Source organism: Oryctolagus cuniculus, chromosome 1, assembly GCF_964237555.1.
Source record: "Oryctolagus cuniculus chromosome 1, mOryCun1.1, whole genome shotgun sequence".
NCBI lineage: Eukaryota > Metazoa > Chordata > Mammalia > Lagomorpha > Leporidae > Oryctolagus > Oryctolagus cuniculus.
In genome coordinates, this window is record NC_091432.1 from 215,050,259 (window position 1) to 215,077,049 (window position 26,791).

Consider the following 26,791-nt stretch of genomic DNA (forward strand, 5'->3'; position numbering starts at 1 on the left):
CCCATAACCACCTGACTTTCAGGAGCAAGGATTTCAGATCAAGCTTCCATACATTCCAGAATAACTATCTGGCACTGATGCCAAGTGTACAACTGATACTAAATGCAGCTTTGCTAAGCAAACAAAAGCTACTTTTAAATCACCACAGCTGGTTCTAGATTTACACTCCGTTTTGAAGGGCCATTATTAAGATCATGAACTTAGATTTCAACAATGGAAATGGAAAACTCACTTTGGAATATATATTATTCATTAGTCATTTATTTCCCACAACTGTCCCAACATACTTACCTTTTTACGTACTCCTTCTTGGGTGCTGGACAGTTTGAGCAGAACTGGAGGGAGGAATTTAGATATAATATTCTGTAACTGTTCATCTGTTTCAGCATGGCCAAGTCGTAAAAAGACCCGTTCAAGCTGATCTACAATTTAAAAAGGAAAAAAGGATAATTTAGCAAATCAAATATGATAAAAACTTTTTATAGCTTAATTCTTCTTCCTGTACTGCAAACCCTTCACTCAAAACTTTAACTATATCCAGCCCTGTACACAGATGACTCTCGAGACAGCTGCACAACACTAGAGGTTTACTAGCTAATTGTGTAATAACTGTCATGCTTAACTGACCTACAGAAGGGAGGAAAACAAAGCCAAGAATAAAATTCTGTCCTAAATCACAGAAAGTTCCTGAGTTTTTCAAAAGGACTTGGAAATGAGAAAGAATACAAGATTTCGAAGGAGTTTAGACCCTGCTAGCAGATCAAGGCGGGAAAACTTTCACCAGGTGCCAAGGACAACACAGCTCTGGTGAAGTTTCTCCAAACACAGCATCACCGGCCCGTGAACTATGCTGGGAGAAGGGATACCCAAGCCCCTCAAAGAAAGCCATGGTTGTTTTAAAAAAAAAAAAAAAAAAATCATGGAGGATGCTCTCTGCATTCAAGTCTGAACTATCTGGAATTTTCTTTTGTATATGAAGGGATGTAAAAAAAAAATTTAGTCCTGTAGGATTTTTTAATCATCTTCATTGTGAAATAAATTACAAAAAATATAAAACACAAATGCACAACTGTGGCACACAAATTATTATACTCACATAACTTTCTTCCAAGAGAAAAATTTATTTTGAAATCTACATAAAAATGTGTACTGGACTTACACAGTTGGAAAGATTGTGTAACACGAAAAAGCAGGGAGTCTTCAGGAGTCCCTAAGGCAACGAGCAGCAGAGTAAGAACTTGAAAGTAGCTGTCATCTAAAACACCTTGCCTGCACCATCCACCTATGAGTGACAATGACCCTGTTTTCAAGGAGTTCTGCTTGAGAAAATGCCCAAAGATTCAAAAGTGTCTCATTCAGGCAGTACTCACAACAATGGAAAAATATACAAATTTAAAGTCAGAAAACATCACTAGAAAAAGCTCACTGCTATAAAGAAGCAGCCCACATAAATCATGACAAACTGCAATTCAACCTTCTTCCTCCTCCTCCTCCCTCCCTGCTCATCTAAATTCACCCTTCCGTCCACACAGCGCTCACTCCCTTATTTAGGTCACGCTTTGATTCATTCGAGTATGTAGTTAAACCCTACTTTGTGCCAGAGCTTGGCGGCCATAGGTATACAGCGTGATGGGAAAATCATGGACACTGTCCAGATTTACCTCGCACGTCTGTCTGTGTGTACGTTTATGTTGTGTATGCACATACACACATGTTGTATATACAATACTGCACACAAGCAGCCTGAGGACAGCAGCATCTAAGGATAGAAGGAGCGTTTGAAAAAGGGAAGGACAGGCAATAAACAAAAATAGGAAGAAACTGAGGACTGGGTCAGAAGAATTATTAAGGAGTTTCCAGGAGGCAGCAGTGAATCATTTCAAATGATGTAGCTAAGACCTAAACAGAATCCAGTGTTTTTACCAAGAGTTCACATCTGACCTTGGTTCAAGCAGTTTCAATGAAGTGGCAGAGGGAAAAGCAGACTGCACAAGGTACCGGAATCAGCAGAAGATTAAAATGATGTAGGGAAGGAATAATCATTTTTCATTGCTTCGATCAAATGAGATCTGAATATGTTTAAATGATGAGAAAAGCCACAGGAGATAGAGAAATTAAAGAGCAGGACATGTGAAGAACTACCTTTGATAGAAGGAGGCCATCTCTGTCCTAATAACAGGAGGCAAACAGAAGCACTGGTACTGACTAAACCAGTGTTCTAAATTTTATGGAAAAGCCTGGAAGAATTCCCTTCTGATGGCTTTCACTGGTGCAATGCCCTCTGTGGAGAACTGGAGGCCAGGGTTGGGGCTAACGAGAGGTGTGACAGTAGAAGGCAAAGGTTTCTAATTGTCACAGTGAAGAAAAGGAAACCAGCAAAATAAACAGCCATAAGCAGTGTGCAAGACCTAACAGAAGTTAGTACACATAAATTTACAGCAGCCCTGGTCCACACAAACTGACCACAACACTCAGACCAGTGCCTAATGGCTGAAAAAAATACAAAAACATACAACCAAGGTTTTCCAAATGTCAGTCACAAATGTGACTTGAGAAAATATCCTTTGTTTCACATGAACCAATTAAGAACTTATGTCAAACATCTAGATTGTACATGTGTGCATAAACCAACATGCACATGGAGAACATGAGAAAAATTTAAATGGCCAATATTCACAAACTATAATTACTATCACTTGTGAAAGCCCAATTAACAGTTCTCTTGGAGACTTTAAGAGATATAGTGAAGCCAATGAATCTGTATTTTCATGGCACCTTCCTTACTGGTTTTAGTTAATAAACTAAAACTCTCAGGTAATTTTCCTATCTACAAAGAGCAACACAAGGCAGCTGCACCAGGATACTGGGAGGATGAAATGTGCGTGTGAAACATTATATAATATTATATGCAGCTATCATGTTGAATGCCTATTTCATGTAACTGAGTAACAACAGATCTCTGCAGACCTCTGGCTTCATTCTGGGGAAGTAACCCTAACCGTGGCACTGCAGCCAGCAACTGCACTACCTCTGTTCATGGCAGGACCCTCTGATCACCCCTTGAGAGCTTATGCTAAGGAAGGAACTCACAGTGGATCCCTAAGGATATCTCAGTTTGAGGGCTGATCACTCTACAACTAACTATATGGGGCTGGCAATATGACCCAGCAGGTTAAGCGACTGCCTGCGACGCTGGCATCCCTTATGGGCACTGGCTCAAGTTGCAGATGCTCCACTTCCCTTCTAATGGCCTGGGAAACCAGCAAAAGATGGCCCAAATGCTTGGGACCCTGCCATCCACGTGGGAGTCCCAGAAGAAGCTTCTGGCTCCAGCCTGGCCCAACCCTGACTATTGTAGCCATTTGGAGAGTAAACCAGCAGATGAAAGATCTCTGTCTTCCTCTTTCTCTCTGTAACTCTGCCTTTCAAATAAATCAATCCTAACAGAAAGAGAAAGAGAGAGGGACAGATAGAAAAATCGCAGGATTACAGTGTTGCAGCTTTGAGCCAGGGAGCTAGAAATCAAGTCACACAGACGACGTTTCAATCATGCTTGGTCAAGGAAAGCCCTGGACACTAAAGCTCAGCGAGGCTTCCCCGGTCAGCAGTACTCTCTGTGTGAATCATCACACACCAGTGTGCTGGGAGAGGAATGTGGGGCAGCAGAAGCTTCCCACCCGGAGCCCTCCCCAACCTTGCCCTACTCGTCTGCCCCACTGGCTGGTTCTAACTTGCATCCTTCTGCTATAAAACTGTAATCATAAGCAAAGGGTTTTGCTGAATTTTGAGTCACTCGGGCACATGATTGAACCTGACAGAATCTGTGGGACTCCCAATCTGTAGGTAGCTAGTCACATGTGAGGATGGCCCTGGAATTGCATGAACCCAAAAGTGTTATCTGAAGTAAGCACAGTCCCTAACTCTAAGTAAATACGTATCATATAAAATATATAATGTGGAGTTATAACTGCAACAATACATTACTCCTTGAATTTTAGCCCCTTTTATTTTCTTTACTGGAGAAGCAGAGAGAGGCGCAGAGAGAGCTCCCATCTGTTAACTCACTCCCCAAGTGCCCCCAACATCTAGCACTGGGCTGGGATCAGAACCAGCAGCCAGGAACCCAATCCAGGACTCCCACGTGGGTGGGGCAGAAACTCAACTACTTCAGCCAGCACCTGCTGCCTCCCAGGATCTTCAGTGACAATGAAGTTGGAATCAGGAATATGAGCCAGGACTCTTAATATGTGACATGGGCATCCTAACCGGCACCTGAGCCACTAGGCCAAATGTCCACTGCCTCTTTTTTTAATAAAGCAAACTACTATTATAAAAATAAACAAATCAGGAGCCTATCAAATATTGAGAATACACATTCCATCAGCTGGGAACAGAAAATGAATTACAGGTATTAGCAGAATCTCACCCACAATATCTACATAAGCTGGATGTTACTAACCCCAAAGGAAAACCAAGTCAGGCCAAAAGCTAAAGTCCCATACTATATATAACACCTTGGGGACAGAAGAGTTCATCAAATGGAGACGCACTGGGCACAGAGTCATTTAAAGGATTCTTCTATTACTTCTAACGATAAAACCACAATGATAAAACTTGCAATTGAAACATTTGCCTTTAAAAACAGGTTAAAGTCATTTTTAAATTACCACAAATACTGAATCTATTATTTTTAAAAAATTACCACAATTATCACAAATTACCACAAATACTGAATGTATTATTTAAAAAGAAAAATGCCAGGACCTTATGAATTCACTGAATTCTTCACAACCTCTTCCAGCGATGAAACATTGCCTTCCTGTTGCGTTAAGAGGTAAGCACAACCCCAGAACCAAACAAGGGTATCCCAAAAGCAAATAAAATCTCTCTCTCATGAATACACACAATTAAAATAACAAAATATTAAATTCATAAGTAAAATACAGTCATGTGCTCTTAACACAGGGATATGTTCTGGAAAATGTGTAGGTAGCTGATTTCATCATCGCCCTATATCATAGAGTGTACTTACACGCACTAAGGTGGCTACAATAAGGCACTATAATGTTATGGGACTATCATCACATACACAATCTGTCACTGACCAAAACATTGTCATGCAGAACATGACTGTAATAGCAAATCAAATCTAGTGACATATAAAAGGGAAATACTCATACATCATGCCAAAATGGGACTTATTCCCATTATGTAAAGTTGGTATACATTTAAAAATCAGTGCAATCAACCACACTAACAAAATAAATAACAATCAAGATCATCTCAGCATATTCAGAAAAGGTATTTTTAAATTTTTATTTATTTATTATTGTGATTTACTTGAATGGTAAAAACAAAGAGACAAAGACAGAACCTTTCATCCACTGATTCAATCCCCAAATGTTCACAACAGCCAGTCTGAACACGGCCAAAGCTTAGAACTGCATCTGGGTCTCCTATGTGGGTGACAAGAACCCAAGTACCTGAGCCATCACCTGCTGCATGCCAGGATGCAAATTAACAGGAAGCTGGATCAGAAGCAGAGTAGGAACTCCATTACAGGATGTGGGTATTCCAAGTGGTGTCCCTGCCAAATGCCTCCCTCAGAAAAGGTATCTGATCACATGCAACATCCGATTCATGTAAAACAGATGAGAATAAACTCTCCATGCTGAATATACTAGGAAGACAACTCTCTTAATTTGATAAGGGATGTTTGCGAAAAATAACAAATATACTTTCTAGTAAAACACTAAACACCTTTCCCAAGTTCAGGAGCAGGACAAAGACATTCACTATTTCCAATTCTATTCAAATACGTTTTCAAATTAATAAGAACATTTGCTCCCAAAGGAAAACTATCAAAACTCTGAAGGTCTTAAATGCCAAACCAAAACCATAAACACAAACATACACTTTCCAGTTTAGCTCACATCAACTATTATATTCACTTAAGGAGAAAAAATATATTAAAAATATATTCATGGGGCTGGCACTGTGGTGTAGCAGGTGAAGCTGCACCTGCAGTGCCAGCATCCCATATTGGGCAGCAGTTCGAGTCTCAGCTGCTCCATTTCCAACCCAGCTCTCTGCTATGGCCTGGGAAAGCAGTGGAAGATGGCCTGAGTCTTTGGGCCCCTGCACCTTTGTGGGAGATCTGGAGGAAACTCCTGGCTCCTGGCACAGGTGGGTGCAGCTCCAGCCATTGCAGCCATCTGGGAGGTGAACCAGCAGATGGAGGACCTCTCTCTCTCTGCCTCTCTGTACCTCTGCCTTTCAAATAAAATAAATAAGTCTTAAAAAATATTCACTTACTTTAAGTAATTATTTAATTCATACCATTCACCTGTCTTTAGTTTCATCCTCTCCTCCTACTTCCAAGGAAAAAATGACGATAGGCTAAAGGACTTCATTGTTACCCAAAGTTAGCCTATAAAATAGAAATAACTTCATACTTTCAGAACTAAGAAATAACACTATCAAATGAGTTTTAAGGTAATAATACTATCCAGACAAATTACTCATTCTTAAAATGGTCTAAAATAAATAACTTTGACTTCTGAGTTAAGCAGGTAAAGCTATCTTCTTACAGGACTTAAAAAGGTAATACACCTATAATTAATAGTTTTTCACTCATATCATTCATTACTTGTGGGAAAAACATGTGAAAAAAAGGAAAAAGCAATAAATCAGTTTCCTTAGATACGTCACCTTTAAAGAACAACCTAAACACCAAAACATTCTTCAGGAAGTATGCAAATATACACATATACACACTTATGTATACACACATACAGCTCAAATATACACATATACACACTTATGTATACACACATACAGCTTAAAGAAACAGGGAAAGGACTGTATTTAAGACAGCAGCATTGGGACCGGCGCTGTGCAGTGGCGAGTAAAGCTGCCCATGTGGACGCCAGTTCAAGTCCTGACTGTTCCACTTCCAATCCAGCTCTCTGCTGTGGCCTGGGAGGGCAGTAGAAGATGGCCCAAGTCCTTAGGCCCCTGCACCCACGTGGGAGACCCAGAGGAAGCTCCCGTCTCCTAGCTTCTGATCAGTGCAGCTACGGACATTGCAGCCATCTGGGGAATGCACCAGTGGATGGAAGATGTCTCTTTCTCTGCCTCTGCCTCTCTGTAACTCTGACTTTCAAGTAAACAAATAAAAATCTTAAAAAAAAAAAAAAAGATAGTAGCATTTCACAGGACTCTTTTCTATTTGTTTATACTGTTATTAATTTATTTCATATACATGAATTAGTTGTGTAAGTTAGAATGAAAACATGGTTATTTCTGAGCGGTAAGTTTCAATTTTTTTGTTCTTAAGACTTACTTATTTTATTTGAAGACAGAAACACAGAGAGAGAAGGGAGGAGAGACAGAGAGAGGGATCTTCCATCCGCTGGTTCACTCCACAAATGGCCACAATAGCAGCGGCTGGGCCAATCTGGACCCAGGAGCTTCTCCCAGGTCTGCCACACTGGTGCAGGGGTCCAAGCACTGGGGCTATCTTCTCTGGCCTTCCAAGGCATGTTAGCAAGGAGCTGGATAGGAAGTGCAGCCCCGGGGATTTGAACTGGTGCCCAAATGGGATGCCGGTGTGCAGGCTTTACCTGCTATGCCACAGCACCAGCCCCAGGTTTCAGGTTTTTTAAGGCTGATAAAATTTTCTAGAAAGAACCAAATCTTTTCTGAATATGAAGATAAATTTCAAAATACACACAAGTTGAAGGTCTTAAGCAGAAGCTGAAAATATCTAAACTACTGGCCCTCACATCATACATCAATTAATAATCTAAAGCTAGAAGGTATTTTAATGAAGATCTATTAGTGGGGTGGGCATCTTGGCCTAGCAGTTGGGACACTGGTTAAGACACCCATGTCCTACATCACACAGTGTCTCAGTTCGACATGCAGGCTCTGCTGCTGAGTCTAGCTTCCTGCCAGCGCAGACCCTGGGAAGTAACAGTGATGGCTCAAGGAACTGGGTTCCTGCAACCCAAATCAGAGACCTGGATGGAGCTCCAGGCTCTAGGCTATAGCCTCAGCCCAGCACTGGCCATCACAGGCATTTGGGGAGTAAACAAGCAGATGAAAGCGTGCTTGCTCTCTTTCTCTCTCACTCTCTCTCTCCCTCCTCCTTCTCTACTTCCTCCTCCTCCCTCTCTCCCCCGTTTCTCTCTAGTAAATAAATTATTTTTTAAAAAAAGATCATGGAAACATACTATAATAAAATATTTCACAAAGGAATATTTTGGCGGGGGGGGGGGGTGAGGTGGGGAATGCATTTGGTGCAGTTTAAATCTCCTCTTGGGACACCTACATCCCAACAGAGTTCCTGGCTTTAAGTCCAAGCTCCATTCCAGATTCCTGGGAGGCAGCAGGTAATGGCTCACATACTTAAGTCCCTGACACCCATCTCAGGGACCCAGATGGAGTTCTAGACTTCCGGCTTTGGCCTGGCCCAGCCCTGGCTATTGCAGGCATTTGAGGAGTGAACCAGTGGATGAAAGATCTTTCGAATAAAATGAAAATATTTTTTAAAAAGGAAGAAATAGTTTTCCTAAGGTATTTACTTTATTCTGATTTGCATACAAGGATACTTCAAAAAGTTTGTGAAGATGGAATTAAAAGGTAAATTTATTTTGGTGCAACAGAAACTGAAATCCATGCATATTTGTTCATATTATGCATTTTTTATGAACTTGCTTTAGACTTCATACATACACACACACACACACAAATACACACCACAGTCATAAAGCAATTTAAGATGGCCTTTCGAGCCTCAGAAAAAACACTGAGGTAGAGTGTCTCTACATTTACAGCTTAAAAACTGGGACTCATAACCTGACTGATCTACCAAAGATCACCAAGCTAATAAGACACAAACACAACATCAGAAGTTGAACCCAGAGAGGTTTTCACCCTACACAGGCACAATGGAACACACCACCACCCTCCAATGCATGACCTACCAACTAGGCAAAATTAGCCCCAATTTACAAGTAAGGAAACAGCCTACAAAACACTGTCAACCAAGTTTGCAAGGCAATTAAGTGGCAGGGGTAAGTTTCAAACCCTAGGCAGTCTATCTCTAATGCTCTTTCTAACTACAGGAAGGTTGAAGCAGAGAAAAGTAGATGAAGATACTAGATCTTACTAGACAACTAAGTGTAACAAGACTTTGTACACTGGCCACAGCCAACATGCCAGGGACAGGTTCCTGGCACAATTCATCCCTTCCTAAGGTCATCAAAACTGGGATCAAAGAGGTAAGCCTCCTGAGTGACTAGATTAAGAGTAAGACACGAGCACCTTCAGCCCACCCCATGAAGCACAACATCAGAGAGAATGACGTGGAGGCAAGTCCGGATGACTTCTACGCCAGAGTTCTGAACTCTTCTCGAAAGCCTCTCTTGACTCCACAGGACTTCAACTCCTTCTAAGGACCTCATTTTCACTTAAGCCAGTTTACAACTGGCTCCACACACAAAAGGAAGGTGTTGCCAAGGAAAAAGATACAATTCCGTACGTCTCCATTTTTAAAGCAGCAGCAATCCCACCCCTTTGGCCTTTGATGATCATCAAAACAGAGGAGTGTTTCTAAGAGTAGATCAATCTATCCCCAAGGGACCTTCTGTACCACACTTGCTATCACTCCTTAGCAGCCATTCAAATTCCAACAGCTTTTTAAGCTTACACAAAGTTCTATAAGCCAAGAAACTCACTCAACCAGGAATATTCTCAACAGCTCCAGACCACCCTTCATCTTCATACTCCCTAAATCCATCCCATTCAAGGTCCATCTCAAACACAGTATGCCACACACACATACACACACACACACACACACACCCTCTCCCTCTCCCCCTGGTCCTACAGACTACCACAGACCTTTTCTGTATCTCCTGGCACTTGTTATCTTTTACTGTATGACTATGTAATTGCCCAATTTGTCCTTCCCTAAACCATAACAGTAATTTGAGGCCTGGTTTGAATCAGATTTCACCTGATTTCCTACTTAATATCCATCTGTCACCTCTAGCTCAAGTTGAAAAACTGTAACTTAGTCCTGGCACTTACCTCAGTGCTGTGCAGAGACTGCCTGCTCAAAGACCTGTTGAATGCTTGAAATATTAATTCTTCATGCTTTGGAAAAGTTATTTAGAGGCTTATACATCTAACATCTGTAGCACGGGAAAGGAGAGGACTGGTGGTAATTTATAATACCAACATCAGAATCTTCAAAACGGCACCATATGTTTTTCATACCAGTGCTTAGGGATTTTAAAAACTGAAAAATGAGATTCCTGAGGACCTGTGTGGCAGAACTATTCTGCTACTAATCAGGAGAGGTGCAGCAGTTACTGCAGAGAGCAGAGCAAGAGAACAGAAAAAGCAAAAGACTCAGAGGGATCAGTGAAAGGCCAGGAAACCAAGCATTCTCAAAGCAAATCCTTTCCCTGGGATTCATCACCTCTTAACTCCTGCGGCCACTGCTGTGGCACAGCAGGTTAAGGTCTGCAACTCCAGCATCCCATATGAGCACCGGTTCCAGTCCCAGCTCCTCAACTTCTGATCTAGCTCCTTGCTAATGAACCTGGAAAATCAGTGGAAGAATGGCACAAGTGCCTGGGCCCTTGCCGCCCACATTGGAGACCAAGATAAAGGTCCTGGCTTTGGCCAGACCCAGCCCTTACCATCGTGGCCTTTTAGGGAGTGAACCAGTGGATGGAAGATCTCGGTCTCTTCCTCTTTTTCTGTAACACTGCTTTCAGATAAATTTTTAAAAAACAAAAAAGAATTAACTCATGTGTGGATGCCTAAACCAGTGAAACAGGTGGACTTCATGTCCAAGCTGACATGAGAGGAACGAAAGCAACATTTTTCAGAAATAGAAGTCCATAAGCTGAGAAAGCTTAAGAAATTACATTAAAAGAAACTCAAGAATTCCAAATAACAACTTGGGAAAAGAAAGAGAATGAGCACCTCCAGACTCTGAAAATCTCTGAAATTAGCAGTTTGAAATGAATACTACAAAAAACAAGGAAACCCTGGCTGGCATCTACATTTCATGTGTAGTATTTTCAGGGCCAGCATTGTAGCACAGTGGGTTAAGCTGTAGCCTGCAATCCCAGCATCCCATACGAGCACCAATTCAAGTCCTGGCTGCTTTACTTCTGATCCAGCTCCCTCCTAATGGCATGGGAAAAGCAGAAGATGGCCCAAGTGTTTGCACCCCTGCCACGCGTGTGAGAGACCCAAATGAAGCTCCTGACTTCTACCTGGCCCATCCCTGGCCACTGTGGCCATCTGGGGAGCAAACCAAAGGACAGAAGGAATCTCTCCAACCCTTTCAAAATAAACAAGCAAACTTTTTTTTTTTGGACAGGCAGAGTCAGACAGTGAGAGAGAGAGAGAAACAGAGAAATGTCTTCCTTTTTCCGTTGGTTCACCCCCCAAGTGGCTGCTTCGGCCGGCGCGTTGCGGCTGGCGCTGCGCCGATCCAAAGCCAGGAGCCAGGTGCTTCCTCCTGGTCTCCCATGCAGGTGCAGGGCCCAAGGACCTGGGCCATCCTCCACTGCACTCCCGGGCCACAGCAGAGAGCTGGACTGGCAGAGGAGCAACCGGGACAGAATCCGGTGCCCCGACCGGGACTAGATCCCGGGGTGCCGGTGCCGCAGGCGGAGGACTAACCTAGTGAGCTGCGGCACCAGCCAGAGCAAACATTTTAAAAATAATCATCAGCAGCAACATTTTCTAGTCGATCAATCTTATGAATCTAACCAGATACTAATAACTGGTAATACAGTCTACTTCATCTGTTGACCCCTAAACACCATCTCAAATCACAAAGTGCTGCTCTACTCTTAGCAAAATCTAAATCAGATCAGCAGGATACTTCTCTAGGAATTAATGCCTACAAACTTGATCTTGATGCCTGTTTGTCTAAATACAGGATTGCCCCCACCCTCAGCCACCTTTTAAGAAATGCATTAGGGGCCGGCATCCCATATGGACACCATTTTGAGTCCCAGCTGCTCAACTTCTGACCCAGCTCTCTGCTATGGCCTGGGAAAGCAGTGGAAAATGGCCCAAGCACCCATGTGGGAGACCTGGAAGAAGCTCCTAGCTGCTGGCTTTGGATTGGCACAGCTCTGGACATTGCGGCCATCTGGGGAGTGAACCAGCGGATGGAAGACCTCTCTCTCTCTCTCTGCCTCTGCCTCTCTGTAACTCTTTCAAATAAATAATAAATGAAAGGGAAGAAGGAAGGGAGGGAGGGACGGAGGGAGGGATGCATTAAGTGCAAATATACTCAACAGTCAGGTGGCCCAACAGTAAACACAAATGTATCAAGTTGAGGGTAGAGAGAAGATCCGTTCCCACAAAGAGATCACCCATCACAGCTCCTGCAAGAGTTGCCTCCCCGCAGCCAGAGCAGCCCAGGGAGTAACAATGAGAACCTTTAGAGGTAATGAGGTCCAGAGCAGGAGGTTCCTGCTGAGGCAATCAGATCAGCTTCCCAACCCTAGCCCCCCAGTCTGCCCTCTCCAGGGCCCAGGCAGATGCCCCAGTCTGGAAACCCCTACAACTGAATGCACTAGTGGCTCGGCCCTCAAAGCAGGGAATGGAAGAGTCCTCCTTCCCCTGCCACTTTCAAAGTCCCAGCTTCTGCATAGGATGTCAGGCTGTTTCAAATCCCACACCACCCAGAACAGCCCATTACAAGGCCATTCCTCCTGCTGACACCCCACCTTGCTGCCTCTCCCTCTACCCCCAACACACACACACAAAGAGGTGAGAGTCACAGGGGTAGCCTGGCAGGGTTGGGCCAGGTGATGAGAACTCAGTCCTCATCTGTACTCTAGATTTAAAGTCTAAGTGCCAAACACCTGACACACTGAGGTGCACAAACACTTCCATCTCCCAGGAAGCCCCTTCCCCTAGAAAGAACAGCTGGCAAATACCCAGTTAGAAACGAGGCCCAGTAAGGTGATGAGCAGGATTAACTCAGATTCTGACAGCCAGCTGAGGGGAGATAACATATAAGAGATCAGATTGCCTAAAAGTCAAATATATGATAGTTAAGATCCACCCAAGGCAGCAAATAACTTAGAAAAATGCTCATTTGGAAGTGTAAACTCCAGAACATTCTGTAAGTCACCATTTAAATCCCAGCATTTGTGATATGAACGCTTGCTTGCCTTCAGTGTATCGTAACGGCACTAACACACCAATCGAAGGCCCAGAAGACAAAAACCTAGAAGAAAATAATGCCCTGTTGCTCCCTAAATAATTCTTCAGCCTCCCAAGTTTCCAATTCTCTACACATTTTAGGAATGAAGATCCAAAAAACAGCAAAAATAAACCAAAAATCATTCTAAAAATCATCTCTCAAAATTCCACCTACATGAATGAAGACATCTCACAACAGCAGCAATATGCATACTGAGAAGTAAGAGAATACACTGGGAGGGGAGGAGCCAACAGACAAATTGGAACATAGCAAGAAAATGCACTTCTGAAGTTAACATGAAGCCCTAGGTATTCACAGGACATTGAGTCCATATCAGAGAATTACAATCTGAACTTAAGTTTTAACAGAACGAGCGACCATGCAAAATCACACCCAAGTGAAACTCACACCATACTCTTGTTCTGCCTCAGAAGGAAGTAAAATTAATTTTTTAAAAGGGAAATCAATGTCAAAATTAGCAGAATTCAGAATGTCCAGTTACTACAATGGTGCCTCCTTCCATTCCTCTTTTCAGAAATAAAACAATTTCATAGTGACATTCTTGGAGTGTGTGAAATCATCTTTTGTGATTGTGGCAGACAATGTTCCTTGATCATTACCACCCCACTGTCTTTTCCTTGTGTACACTCTTAAGTTTTACCTTTTTTGTTTTCTTGCTAATTTTTTTATATTTATCATTACAAAGAATAAAAGCTTCAGCATTTACAAACTAACACAAACATCACTGATTCTATCAGGACAACCAGAAAAGGTGGGGGGGGACATCAAAACCTTGGGAGAAAATTGCTACCTTATAAACCTATGCATTTTAAAATGCTGCTACAGAAAAAAGTACAAATCCTAAGAAACTAAGTCTACTAACCTCTACAATCAATGTGATACATGGTTTATCCAATCTTGACAAAAATCCTCTGGGTCACCAATGGTATGTTCATCCACTCGTACATATGCAATTGTATAAAGAATCTATTATTCAGAACACCAAAAAAAATACAATTAAAAGATTTATACGCATAGCTACCATTTTAAGAAAAAAAGCACTTTTCATTTCTTGCTAAGATCTTTGATGCCCTGCTTTGCAAATTCAGAATGAGGAGTAAAAATTATAGTGTTTACCAAATTTGGGAAAGAATACAGAAGATGTCCATAAATAGAATTTACTGAGAATGTGCTAATGTTTAAAAAATACTGATAACTATTCACTGAAAACAAAAAAACTCCATCAATACAACATACATTTGATCATATATATGTCTGTATGCATGTATCATACACATAAAAACTTACATTAAAATTAGAAGTGTCTGAATTACACAACAGCTTTACAGGTAAATGTTAGTATGTACACGTGTCTTACTGGCACATTACAACCGACTGGCCTCTCAGCAGTCACTCCTTCCCTGCCCATCTTCTCCTACTGACGTGTAGCTTCCAGACACTGTCCTGTGTCTCTGGACAATTTGTCCACTCTCATGATTCCATCATCCTCACTCCCTCCCAAAAGTTCCCACATATCTGCAATCCACGCCAAGCACAGTGCAACTTTTGATTATGTGTTATCGCTTCCCAGTCTTATAACAATCAAGACACACTGTATTATTAATCCCATTTTACAGCTGAGGAAACAGAAGCTGGGTCTCTTATTCATGGACACAGTGACTAAAGAGTGGAAAAGCCAGAATTCAAAACTGGCTCTGACTCCAATTCCAGAGGTGTTAGCCACTGAATCTAAACAAGTCTTCCTGAACAACTCAACATGGGTGCATTAATAATTCCCCACCTATTCAACGAAGTATTTGTTGAACACAAACCTGTTCTCTTTTCTCTACTTCCGTAAATCAAGTCTAGAGCCTATACTTCCTTACTTCTCCACCCACCATCTCCCCAAGGTTAAACTCTTGGAATCATCTCCAACCCTCATCTGCTTGACCAACACTTTCTGCCCATTTTGGGGAATTTAGATTATACTCATAGAACCTCCTTGCCAAACCCTTCCATTGTCCCAATTCAGAACGCTGTGATAATCTCCTAATTAGTCTTATTGCTCTTGGTCTCCAGACCCTTGTAATCAATGTTACACCACTGCCACCTGTTATCCTCATAAAAACAGATCTACTCATGTTACAATCCTGTTTAAAAAGCCTTTGATGGTACTCTGCCATCCACAGAACAAAGTCCAAACTAGTTGTGTTGGCACTCCTACAACACACTGGTCCCAACCCATCCTCTCAGCGTCATCTGCTATTGCTCCCACTCCAAAAATAATAATTTATACACAGCTTACATGTTTACAGAGTTCCTTTTTATACACATTGATCCTAACAACTCTCTCAATGATTCTTGCTATTCCAACTTTATGAAAAAGGAGGTAAGGTCATCTGACCAAGATCTCAAATCATAAAAGCAGCATGGGCCAAGTCTCAAATTCCCAAGGTGAACTCCCTCCCCAGCATTTCACATGGTCAAAGCGCCCCCATCCCCATCACATCATGCTCATTCAGCTTCTTCTGAAAATATCTCCCCACCTCCAGGTCTCAGCTCAAGCTATGACTCCTCTAGCCTAGAATGCCATTCTCATTCCTTGAGGTTTCCAAAGTATTGTTAGGTATTTTTCATATTGTGCTTCATATTAGCCTTTGACATATAAATTTTTTTTTTTTTTTTGGACAGGCAGAGTTAGAAGTGAGAGAGAGACAGAAACAGAGAAAAAGGTCTTCCTTCCATTGGTTCACCCCCAAAATGGCCACTACGGCCAGCGCGCTGCACTGTTCCAAAGCCAGGAGCCAGGTGCTTCTCCTGGTCTCCCATGTGGGTGCAGGGCCCAAGCACTTGAGCCACCTCCACTGCACTCCCGGGCCACAGCAGAGAGCTGGACTGGAAGAGGAGCAACCAGGACAGAATCCGGCGCCCCAACCAGGACTAGAACCCAAGGTGCCAGTGCCGCAGGCGGAGGATTAGCCAAGTGAGCCACAGCGCCGGCCATATATCTGTCTTTAGACTTAACTATAGGCCATATGAGGGCAGGACCATAAATTGTCCATTCAATTTTAAAAGTCTGCCTATTGAACTTAAAGATGTGTGGATAAAACAAGCATATTAGATGGCAAACATCAAGGCAGAGACTGGCAAGATCTAAAAGGAGAGCTCAGCAACTGGATCAAAATATGTGAGCACACTGGCAGTGCCTACGATACCCACATCTACCCTCTGAACACGGTCAATGTCCCAGCGCCAACTATTCTCACTGAGAGGCCTTTATTAAATACAACAGTATACAGAAAGTGTAATACAAAATAAAAATGGATGAAAGTGAAAAACTGGAATGGAAGTAGCTAAAAAATAGAAATATCCTGGCCATTTTCCATATGTGGTTAAGTAACCAAAATTTAAAGGACACAGGCTTGACATAGCCTTTCTACAAAAACCAACTCAGCAGCAGGTACGCCTGTCCTTAAAGGGACCATCGTCTTGGAGCTATGTCAGTATGCCTAGAGAATCACATACAGCTACACACACAGCTTCCCACATCTCATCCTCCAAGAGGCACCAGGACTCCTGCCACCATAAGAGACTTTCTCTCTCTCTCTCTCTCTCTCTCTCTGACTCTGATAATTGCTCTGATTATCTGGCCAATTTCTGTAACACAAGTCTCCCCGGGCTATGTCAAGTGGTCAAACTGAATGGCACACACTTTAAGATCACAGGCTGCTGCCCCTTCTAGAGTCGTCTTTATCCCAACAAACACTAGATTCTAAGGAGGCTTTGTTATTATAAAGCCCAGAACACAAAACCACTAAACAGCTGACCAGGTGAAAAGTCTCAAATGCTTCCTTCCCTATCAGAAATCTCTCTACTGGCTGCTGAAATCTAACTACAATGTCAACTTTTCCAGGAACTGGCAGAGGACAGTATTAGAAAACCTGCCACATGCCCTGCATTGAATTTTCGTTTTATTTCCAACAATTAAGCCAACCCAAATATAAAGAAAGACTCTAACCTTAAGACTCTGACAAACTAAACTACCTTTAACAGTCAGAACTAATTTGTTCTCCTTTTTTACATGTTACCCAAAAAGTTAATGATCTGTTCAACAAATGTCAGATACTGCCGAAATTAAGACACCACAGGAGATTCCTTCTAGATACTAGCAAGACATGGGGTTAGGGGAGCGACCCTGATCTTGTCATAAACTGCAACACAATGGTGGAGCAGAATTAACATAAATTTGGGAATCGGAGAATCTGAGTTCAAGATAACTATATAGTAAAGGTCTACAGAGACAACAATAGCAGCAAACTCACACGGTGGTTGTGAGGATTCACAAAGCAATGAGAACACGTGGCACAACCTCATAACAGCTTTACTGGTATGCTAGTATAATCAACTGACTCCCAAGGAAGACAATATGAAGTTAGTGAAAAGAGAACAAATCCTAACAAATACGAGTTGCAGGGCTATCCTGCAACTGTTTCCTAACCTTTTGGCAATGTTTATGCTCAGTAACAAAAAAGAAAAGGGAGGGTAGAGGAAAGAAAGAAAAAAAGCAAGAGGGGAAAAAAAGAAAGAAGGAACCTAACAGTCAATCCTGCTTCCCAGGCGCTCCTGCAAAAATGTGACGGCAGTGATAACTAGAAGCAACTATGGATTTTACTTAAATTGATGACACCTATATTTGCTTGTTTCAAGTACAAATGTAGCAAATGTTGATTTGAAATCTGTAGAAATGCAGTGTTAACAGCCACATCTTTAAATAAGAGACCTGAGAAACACAGATGGCTATTACTTCAGCTTTTGTTTTTAAGATTTACTTATTTATTTGAAAGTGAGAGTGAGAGTGAGAGTGAGATGGATCCTCCATCCTCTGGTTCACTTCCCAAATGGCCACAACGGACCAGGGCTGGGCCAAGCCAAAACTAGACCCTGGAACTCCTGGGTCTCCTACGTGGGTGGCGGGGGTCCAAGCAGTTGGGCCATCCTCTGCTGCTCTCCCAGAAGCATGAGAAGGGAGCTGGAGCTGAAGTGGAGCAGCTGGGACTTGAGCCGGCACCCACACGGGATATGGCATCACAGGCAGGACACTACCACAATGCTGGTCTCTGCTTCAGTTATTACCCACATCATATAATCTTAACATTTGGTCCTTGCACATCTCTTTACACATATTCTTTCCCTTCCTCTGTAGTATTATAAATACTTTGGCAGGCTTTAGCATTTCTTTTGTACCAAGAAGCTTACTAACAGTCTCTGAATTAAAGCAGTATCTAGTTGAGACTCTAACCATACATCCACCCTGAGCTTTTCCTCAGCCAGAACACTGACCATGGTATTCAAGGCTAACCTGGCCTCAAGGCTGGTTACGAGTGCACTGGAGTCAGACCCCTGGGCTCCGTTTCCAGCACCACGCTTAGCTGCAGGACCCAGGGGATCTAAGGAGTCTTTCTCATTCCAAAAACAGCAATAGCAATTTAATCTACCTCTCAGCATTATTCTGAAGAGTAAAACATATACAAACATTTAAAGCAAGGCTGGTTCTGAAATATTTACAGAGAGAAAGTGTGTTGGTGTCACCAATGTACTCTGAAGTACACCCCCAAGGGGTCCAGCACTGTGGCACAGAGTTAAGCTGCTGCCAGTGATACCGATGCTGGCATCCCATAAGGGTACCTGTTTGTGTCCTGGCTGCTCCACTTTCAATCCCGCTCCCTGCTAATATGCCTGTGAAAGCAGCAGAAGATGGTCCAAGTGCTTGGATCCCTGCCACCCACATGGGAGACCCCAATGATGTTCCAGGCTCCTGGCTTCAACCTGGTCCAGCCCTGGCAGCTGCAGCCATCTGGGGAGTGAACTAGCAAATGGAAGCTCTGTCTTTATGTAACTCTGCCTTTCAAATAAATAAATCTTTAGAAATGTACCCCGAAAATATGTAGTACTTAATGCCACTGAACTGTACACCTAAAAACAGTTAAATGGCAGGCATTTGGCCTTGTGGCCACGACACCAACATCCCTTACGGGAGCAGCTGGGTGCAATTCCCAGTTCCAGCTCCTGACTCCAGTTTCCTGCTAATGCAGGTTTTGGGAGGCAGCAGTGAGAGCTCAAGTGGATGGGTTCCTGCCACTCATGTAGGAGATGGATTGTGTTCCTCGCCATTCCAGGCATTTGGGGAGTGAACCAGCAGATAGGAGCTTTCTCTCTCTCAAATCAGTAAAAAAAAAAAAAAAAAAAAAAAATTAAATGATAATAAATTATATACTGTGTATATTACCACATTTTTAGAAAATAAACAAATAATTTTAATTTTTTTTTTAATTTAGGGGCTGACACTGTGGCATAGCAGGTAAATCCGCCACCTGTGGTGCCCGCATCCCATATGGGTGCCTGTTCAAGACCCAGCTGCTCCACTTCCAATCCAGCTCCCTGCTAATGCACCTGGTGAAACAGAGGATGGCCCAAGTGCTTGGGGCCCTTGCACCTACATGGGAAACCTGGAAGAAACTCCTGGCTTCGGGTCAGCACAGCTCCAGCTGTTGCGGCCATTTGGGGAGTGAACCAGTGGATGGTAGATCTCTCTCTCTCTCTAACTCTGCCTTTCAAATAAGTAAATAAATCTTTAAAAAAAAAAAAAGATACATGGTACCCCATAAATGTGTATAACTTTTTTAATTTAAAAAATTTTTAAGTCAGAATAAAAGATTATGATAGAATAATTCAACTATCAATGGTAAAATCCAAGTGGTGAATATATGAATGCTCATATGTTTCAAAACTTTTCTGTATATTTGAAGATGTTTACAATAAAATATTAGAGGAAGAAAACAGTGTTGGTACCCAGTGGTTTGATTTCTATCTACTGGTCAGAAATAACAGCAAATAGTCAATAATTAGGTGTTTTTTAGAGGTAGAATTTTAAGAGGCATCTTGTAGCATAGCCAGTATAAAAGTAAAAACGGTTTATTTGAAACTTCTGGACCAGTATGTACAAGGGAACTTCAAACAGTTCACAGAAAATGAAATTAAAAGGTAAGTTTATTTTGGTGCAGAAATTTGAAAACCATGCAGAGTTTTTTCATAAAATGCATTTTCTATGAACTTCTGGAAGAGCCCTCATGTGGCTTCAAGCTGCTTATTTTAAGACACCAATTGCCAAGTATTTAATCTCTCTTGAAGAAATACGGAAAACCAGTCAACATACACCTGTGTCTCATTGATGAGTTGACCAAACAAAACAACAGAAGGTAAAGACCAGAATTACTTGTTCCTATCTTTTCACTAGCTGCTAAAGCCAGTAAATCCATTAACCAGAAGCACAACCAACAACTTTAACACTGTAACAGGTATCTGATGCACAGCAGCACACTGCATATACACAATACTTACCCAATTCTTCCTCTAGCTTTCCTCCCCATTTCTACTGGGAATTCAGATTTTAACATGTTTAGTGCTACAACAGGAATGCAGACATACAGTAAGTCATTTAAAAAAAAATTGAACATCCTACACTCATTACCACGCTTACTACTGAGAATACGGAAAACAAGTGTTGTTGAGAACATGGAGAAACTGAACACTCATGCAGTGCTGGTGGGAATGTAAAATGGTGCGGCCACGGGGGAGGTGGGGAAGGACAGCATGGAGTTTTTTTCTCAAAAACTAAAAAGCAGAATTACATATCATCCACTTCTGGGTATACACTCAAAAGACCTGAGAGGCCTCAAGTTGATATTTGAACAACCATGTCCACAGCATCACTGCTCACAACAGCTAAAATGTGAAAGGAACCCAAGCGTCCACAGATGGAATGGATGAGGAACCACAGCATATACACACATACAAAGGAATATTCAGCCTTCAGAAGGAAATTCTGACACAAGTTACGACATGGATGAACCTTGAGGACATTACGCTTAATGAAATAGACCAATCACAAAAAGATAAATACCGTCCGATTCCGCTAACATAAAGCACCTAGAGTAGTCAAAATCAGAGACAGAGTAGGATGCCGGCTGCCAGGCGCTGGCGGGAGGAGGGAATGCAGAGTTGGTGAGGGGGTGCAGTTTCAGCTCCGAAAGACGAGGAGAGTTCTGGAGATGGAGGGTGGTGATGACTTTACAACGCGAAGGCTCTTAATGCCACGGACAAATGGTTAATGTGGCTTCAGACGACTTATTGTAAGACCACTTACAAATGATTAAGATGGTAAATCCTATGTTACGTGCACTTTACAAAAAAAAATAATAATAAATTGAAAAATAAAATCAGGGCACTGCATCTCCAGAGGCCTGCTGATGCTGCCACTTGGAACAGACAATCAATCAACTCTGTGGCTATCAGCCTCCATCTACTTCCAACCACAGGTCCTGGGTCACAGCGAGTGTTTACTTCAGCTCCAAGAAGAGCAAACAGCACTCCTGCTCCACCAGTTCTGGGTCAACATAGCAAGGAACTCAGTATCTCTAAACCTGCCTCCTCTTCTATAAAAACAAGGATAATTCCTACCTAGCTGCCTCACAAGGTTGTTATGAGGGCAAAAGTGAGCTCATGTATATAAAAGCAGCTTTCAACTGCCAAGCACCAAAGAAACGTAAATTATGTTTATAACCGCTTTCAAATGGAAATTAAGAAGGAGCTTAAACAACATAAGCTTCATAAACACAAGCTTGCAACACTTCACCCATGCTTCATTCCACTTAAAACTCACATCATGCCCCCAAATAACACCGTTCTTGTTTTTGCCATCGACTGAAAGCACTTGTTTGGGGGGAGGGGGGGGACGATGGACCTCAAATACATACACAGCACTTCAACCCATCGCCCAGAACGCAGTCACAAAGTGTCTGATGCGTGCAGTGAACATTCAAGGCTGCTGACCCCAGCGTGGGTCCTGCGGAGCCCCGGGACTACACTTCCCACAAGCAGCGAGGCGTACCCGGGCGCGGGCGGGGCGGCCTGGGACGCAGGGTGACCACCGCTGTCCCCCGGAACACTGCGGGGTGGAGGGGCGGGCGGGCCCTGGCTCCCCTTCCTGAAGGCGCTGTCACCCCTCGGTGTCGCCTGCGGCTAGCACCGCGGCCCTCTCGTCCTCCCAGCTCCGCCCGAGGTCACCGCCTGCCCGTGACCTTTCGGCTGATTCCTAGGGTGTCACAGAAAAGCACCTTCGCCCTCTCCCGAGAGCTCTATTTCTAGAACTCGCCCAACTGTCGGGACCCGGGTCCGTGGCGGGGTCAGACGGGACGGGCGGACTGTGCCCGCCGCCCCGGGGGCTCCGGCCCCTGCTCCAGCCCAAGGCACGGCGGGCAAGGGGGCTGAGCGCCCCCCACCCCTGGACCGGGGCGGATCTCGGGCAGAGGTGGCTCCGCCCGAGGCTCCGGTTTCAATTTCGCAACGTGACGGTGCAAACCTGAGGCCTACACACGCCGGCGGCGGCGGCGGTGGCGGCGTCCCGCGCCCCGCCCGCCAAGGCCCGAGCGCCCCAGCCCCCAGCACGCCACGGCCACCGCCCGCCTACCGGCCAGGCGCCCCGCAAGCGCGCCCCTGCCCTCCGGCCCGGGCCTGGCCGCCGCCCCCAGGCCCTACGCCGCGCCGCTGCCGGCTCGGAGCCTCAGGCTCGGCCACGGCACTTACTCAGCTCGTCCTGGGAGGCGGAGGCGGCGGCCGCAGCCATGTTGAGCCGGGCAGGGAGCGAAGGAGGGGCCGCAAGGGGGAGGGCGCGGGCGGGCGGCGCGGGGGTCTCGCGGCTCTCGATGCGGCAGGGGCCGCGAGCTTGCCTCGGGGGGTCACTCGGCGCGGGCCGCGCGGCGCCCGCCAGGCCCGCTCGCCGCCGCCACGGCTGCCTGCGTCCTCCGCGCCGCGAGCGTCGCTCTCGCCGCCCCCCGCGAGCTCGCGACTCGGGCGCTCCCGCAGCCCCGCGCCTCTGCGGAGCCGCCGGTGCGGCCGAGTTTCCCGTGCGCCCCGGCGGCTCTGCGGCTCCGCGCCGTGCTCGCCCGGCTCACGCCGGTTTTATATTTAGAAAGAGCTGAGCCATCCTCCCAGCGGCCCCCCCGCCGGGCCCCTCGCGCGCCTGCCCGCCCGCCCTCGCTCGCTCGCTCGCTCGCGGCTCGTCCTGCCCACCTGCCGCCGCCCGCCCCGCGAGCGCTCCCCGCGCGGACCCGGCACGCGGCGGTCTGCGCGGGCGGCCCGGCCTAGCCGCCCTCCGCGCGCCGTGCAGCCTGCCGCGGCCCCCGGCGCGGGCCTCTGACCTGCGTCCGAGCCGGTCTCCATGCTGGGGATGCTGCGCCGAGCGCCGCCGAGCTGGGGGCCGCCAAGTGAGGCGTGAGGCGGGCCGGGCCGCGGAGAGCCTGTGAAGGGGGCCGGGCTCGGCCGCGCGGGGCCGAGGGCGATCCTGCCGAGGCGGGGCCCGACTGCCTTTTTAAAGGTCTGCGGCTGTCACGTTGGCCGGGCCCGACCTGAGGAAACACGCCTGTCCAAAGGAAGAGACGTGGACTCGGAAAAGTAGAGCCGGGTGCGGAGTCGGCGGGAGGAAGCCCCGCCCTGCGCCTCCCGCCGAACTTCGCGGCCCCGGCGCTGACTCAGGCCCCGGCGAGCCCCGACGCCCGGGCGGCCCCGCGGGCAGGTGGAGGGGGCCGTCGCCCCGAGAAACTGGCTCCCAGGTGCAGGGAATTCCCAGGCGCTGCGAAAAGTTACATGAGCTGAGGTTAAGTTCACCTGAAGCGTAGACGCTTCCATGAGCTGTTAAGATCTGTTTACCCCCCCCATACCTGTGTTCCCTTTTTGGGGGGGTAACCCGGGTGACTGCTTTTTGGCATCCGGACTTTAACTGAAGCCTTCGATTTGAACGTGAGGTCGATATACTTGCAAAGTAGCTTCGAAGTAAGAGGTTGCATAATCGCTGTACTTAGTGAAGTGGTGGTACTGTCATAACAAGTTGGGGACGAAATCATATACTTCTCTTTTTCTGCACAGGGGGACGAAATCAAGATCCTAACTGGATTGAAAGGGTCTTTATTCCTAAGAGCAGAAATATACAAAGCTCTAATTAATGTCCCTGAAATTAAATATTTGTCGTTCCAGATAGGCAAGTTCAAGGGACTTACACAACACTAAAGACATAGCTATTGTTACAGAATTCCCTGACTGCGCTAGCGTTCTGGAGCGCTGGCTAAGCCCCCTGTCCCTGGTGAGGTCCCCATCCCATATGGGTGCTGGTGAGTCCCGACTGCTCTGCTTCAGATCCAGCGCCCTACTAAAGGCCTGAGAGAAGCAGGAAAGATGGCCCAAGTGCTTGGCCCCTGCACATACGTGGGAGGTACGGAAAAAGTTCCAGGTGCCTGACTTCGGCCAGGGTTGTCTCCGTTTGGGGAGTGAAGCCAAAAAAAGAAAAAAGTTTGGTGTGTGCAACCTTTTCTATTTCTAGGACGGTCTCTGCATGGATTTTCCCACCAAAGTAATCTTTTATTTATTTATTTATTTAGACAGAGTGGACAGTGAGAGAGAGACAGAGAGAAAGGTCTTCCTTTGCCGTTGGTTCACCCTCCAATGGCTGCTGCGGCCATTGATCCGAAGGCAGGAGCCAGGTACTTCTCCTGGTCTCCCATGGGGTGCAGGGCCCAAGCACTTGGGCCATCCTCCACCGCACTCCCGGGCCATAGCAGAGAGCTGGCCTGGAAGAGGGGCAACCGGGACAGAATCCGGTGCCCCGACCGGGACTAGAACCCGGTGTGCCCGCGCCGCAAGGCAGAGGATTAGCCTAGTGAGCCGTGGCCAGTAATTTTTTTTTTTTAAGATTTATTTATTTGAAAGGCAGAGTTACAGAGAGGCAAAGAGAGGTCTTCCATCCGCTGGTTCACTCCCCAATTGGCTGCAACAGCCGGAGCTGCGCCAATCCGAAGCCAGGAGCCAGGAGCTTCTTCTGGGTCTCCCACGTGGGTGCAGGGGCCTAAGCACTTGGGCCAGCCTCCACTGCTTTCCCAGGTGCATTAGCAGAGAGCTAGATCAGAAGAGGAGCAGCTGGGACACAAACCACTTCCTGTATAGGATGCTGGCACTGCAGGCAGAGACTTAATCTATTCCACTGCTCCGGCCCCCAAAATAATCTTTTAATTCCATTTTCCGTGAGCTTTCTGAAGTACCCTCATATGCATATATGGAATTACTAGGCAAAAAAAAATTTTTTTTTTCATCATTGTATATACTGGTTTTTGTGGAAGGTTACAAGCCTACTTCCTGATCACTACTATTTAACCTTTTTTAACTTGCTTCTCCCTTCAAACTATAGTTTCTTTTTCTCGCTAAATAGCCTCATAATCCTATGAAGCATTTTGGTTTAGAATAGCAATCTAGAATTTACTTCAACTTTCAGTAACATACACAGGAAGAATTGGGAGGGAGCCAGAGAAGAGGCCATTGAGAAACCAAGTAAGCTACCATTCAAAATCCATGAACTAAAAATTTCTTCTACTTCTTAGAAAGTCCCCTCTTTCCTTTTAGGCCCTAGTTACACTTTAGTGCATACACAGCCTAAAAAAATCAGATAATCTTGTTTCCAGAATTAATGCAGAATAAAGAAGCAGAAGGGTGGTCATTGTGACAAAACAGGTTAAGCGGCTGCTTTGGGTGCACACATTCCCTATCAGAGTGTCTGGATCAGCCCTGGTTCCTCCACTTCCCTGCTATGTGCCTGGGAAGACAGTGGGAGATGGCCCTAGTACTTAGGTCCCTGCCACCCACGGAGGAGATCCAGATGGAGTTCCAGTCTCCTGACTTGGGCCTGGCCCAGCCCTGACTGTTGCACACATTAGGAGAGTGAACCAGCAGATGAAAGATCTCTCTCAATCTCTCTCTCTCTCTCTCTCTCTCTCTGCCCTTCAGGAAGGAAGGAAGGAAATTACATCCAGGACAGCATCATCAAAAAACAAAATATGGAGTAGATTTCAGTAAGTTTTTCATCAAAAATGGTTATAATGAGCAATTTTAAGTGCCTAGATTAGTCCTAAATTCTCCAGAACATTAAGTTATCCCAATGATCCGTCCCCAAAGAGTTCCAGACAAGTCAGAATTCTCTAGAAATAAGTCTCAGCAGTATTTGTTTTGGTTGCGGGAGGTCAGGGGCTGGGTCCAGCCTACCAGCCTAGTTCACTTTCATGATCCTCGTGTCTGCTCTTTTCTGTTTTTACAGACAGACTTCACCACACATGAAACCATGTCATGACTTAGAGCAATCCACTTCCTAAAAATCACACTGGGAAAGTCTCTAACCGCCAGGCAGACTCCTTCCACTGTTCTTCTCCACTTCCCGTGAATACGAGCCCCGTACATCCTCATCATCTCCAGCGCTGCAGCTGCTCTCTGGGCCATGGCTCCTCTCCCATCCCTTGCTCCAGTCCTGGACCAAACTCCGGATTCTTACTAAAACTCCGAATTCTTACTAAAACACCTTCAAGTTCTTTCCAAATGCCAGTCAATTCCCAACCTGGGCAAACCCCGCCATTCACTTTATTTTCCCCTCTCTGAAAGGAAAAA

The 26,791-nt window shown here is 45.1% G+C and overlaps 1 protein-coding gene across 4 annotated transcripts in view; it reads right to left on the minus strand.

The window, feature by feature from the left end:
• The window catches only part of ECPAS (Ecm29 proteasome adaptor and scaffold), a 114,418-nt gene extending 90,618 nt beyond the window's left edge, over nt 1-23,800 (minus strand). The window contains exons 1-3 of one of the 4 annotated variants that reach the window (XM_070055535.1): nt 23,512-23,758; nt 14,139-14,242; nt 292-422 (exon numbers count right to left, since the gene is read on the minus strand). In XM_070055535.1, the coding sequence (XP_069911636.1) occupies nt 292-422; nt 14,139-14,160 (153 nt within the window). In that variant the 5' untranslated portion in view covers nt 14,161-14,242; nt 23,512-23,758. Of the gene's footprint in view, nt 1-291; nt 423-14,138; nt 14,243-22,897; nt 23,262-23,511 lie in introns of those variants that run through there. The other 3 variants (XM_070055533.1, XM_070055536.1, XM_070055538.1) reach the window with 3 other exon arrangements.
• Nucleotides 23,801-26,791: the final 2,991 nt, after the last annotated feature.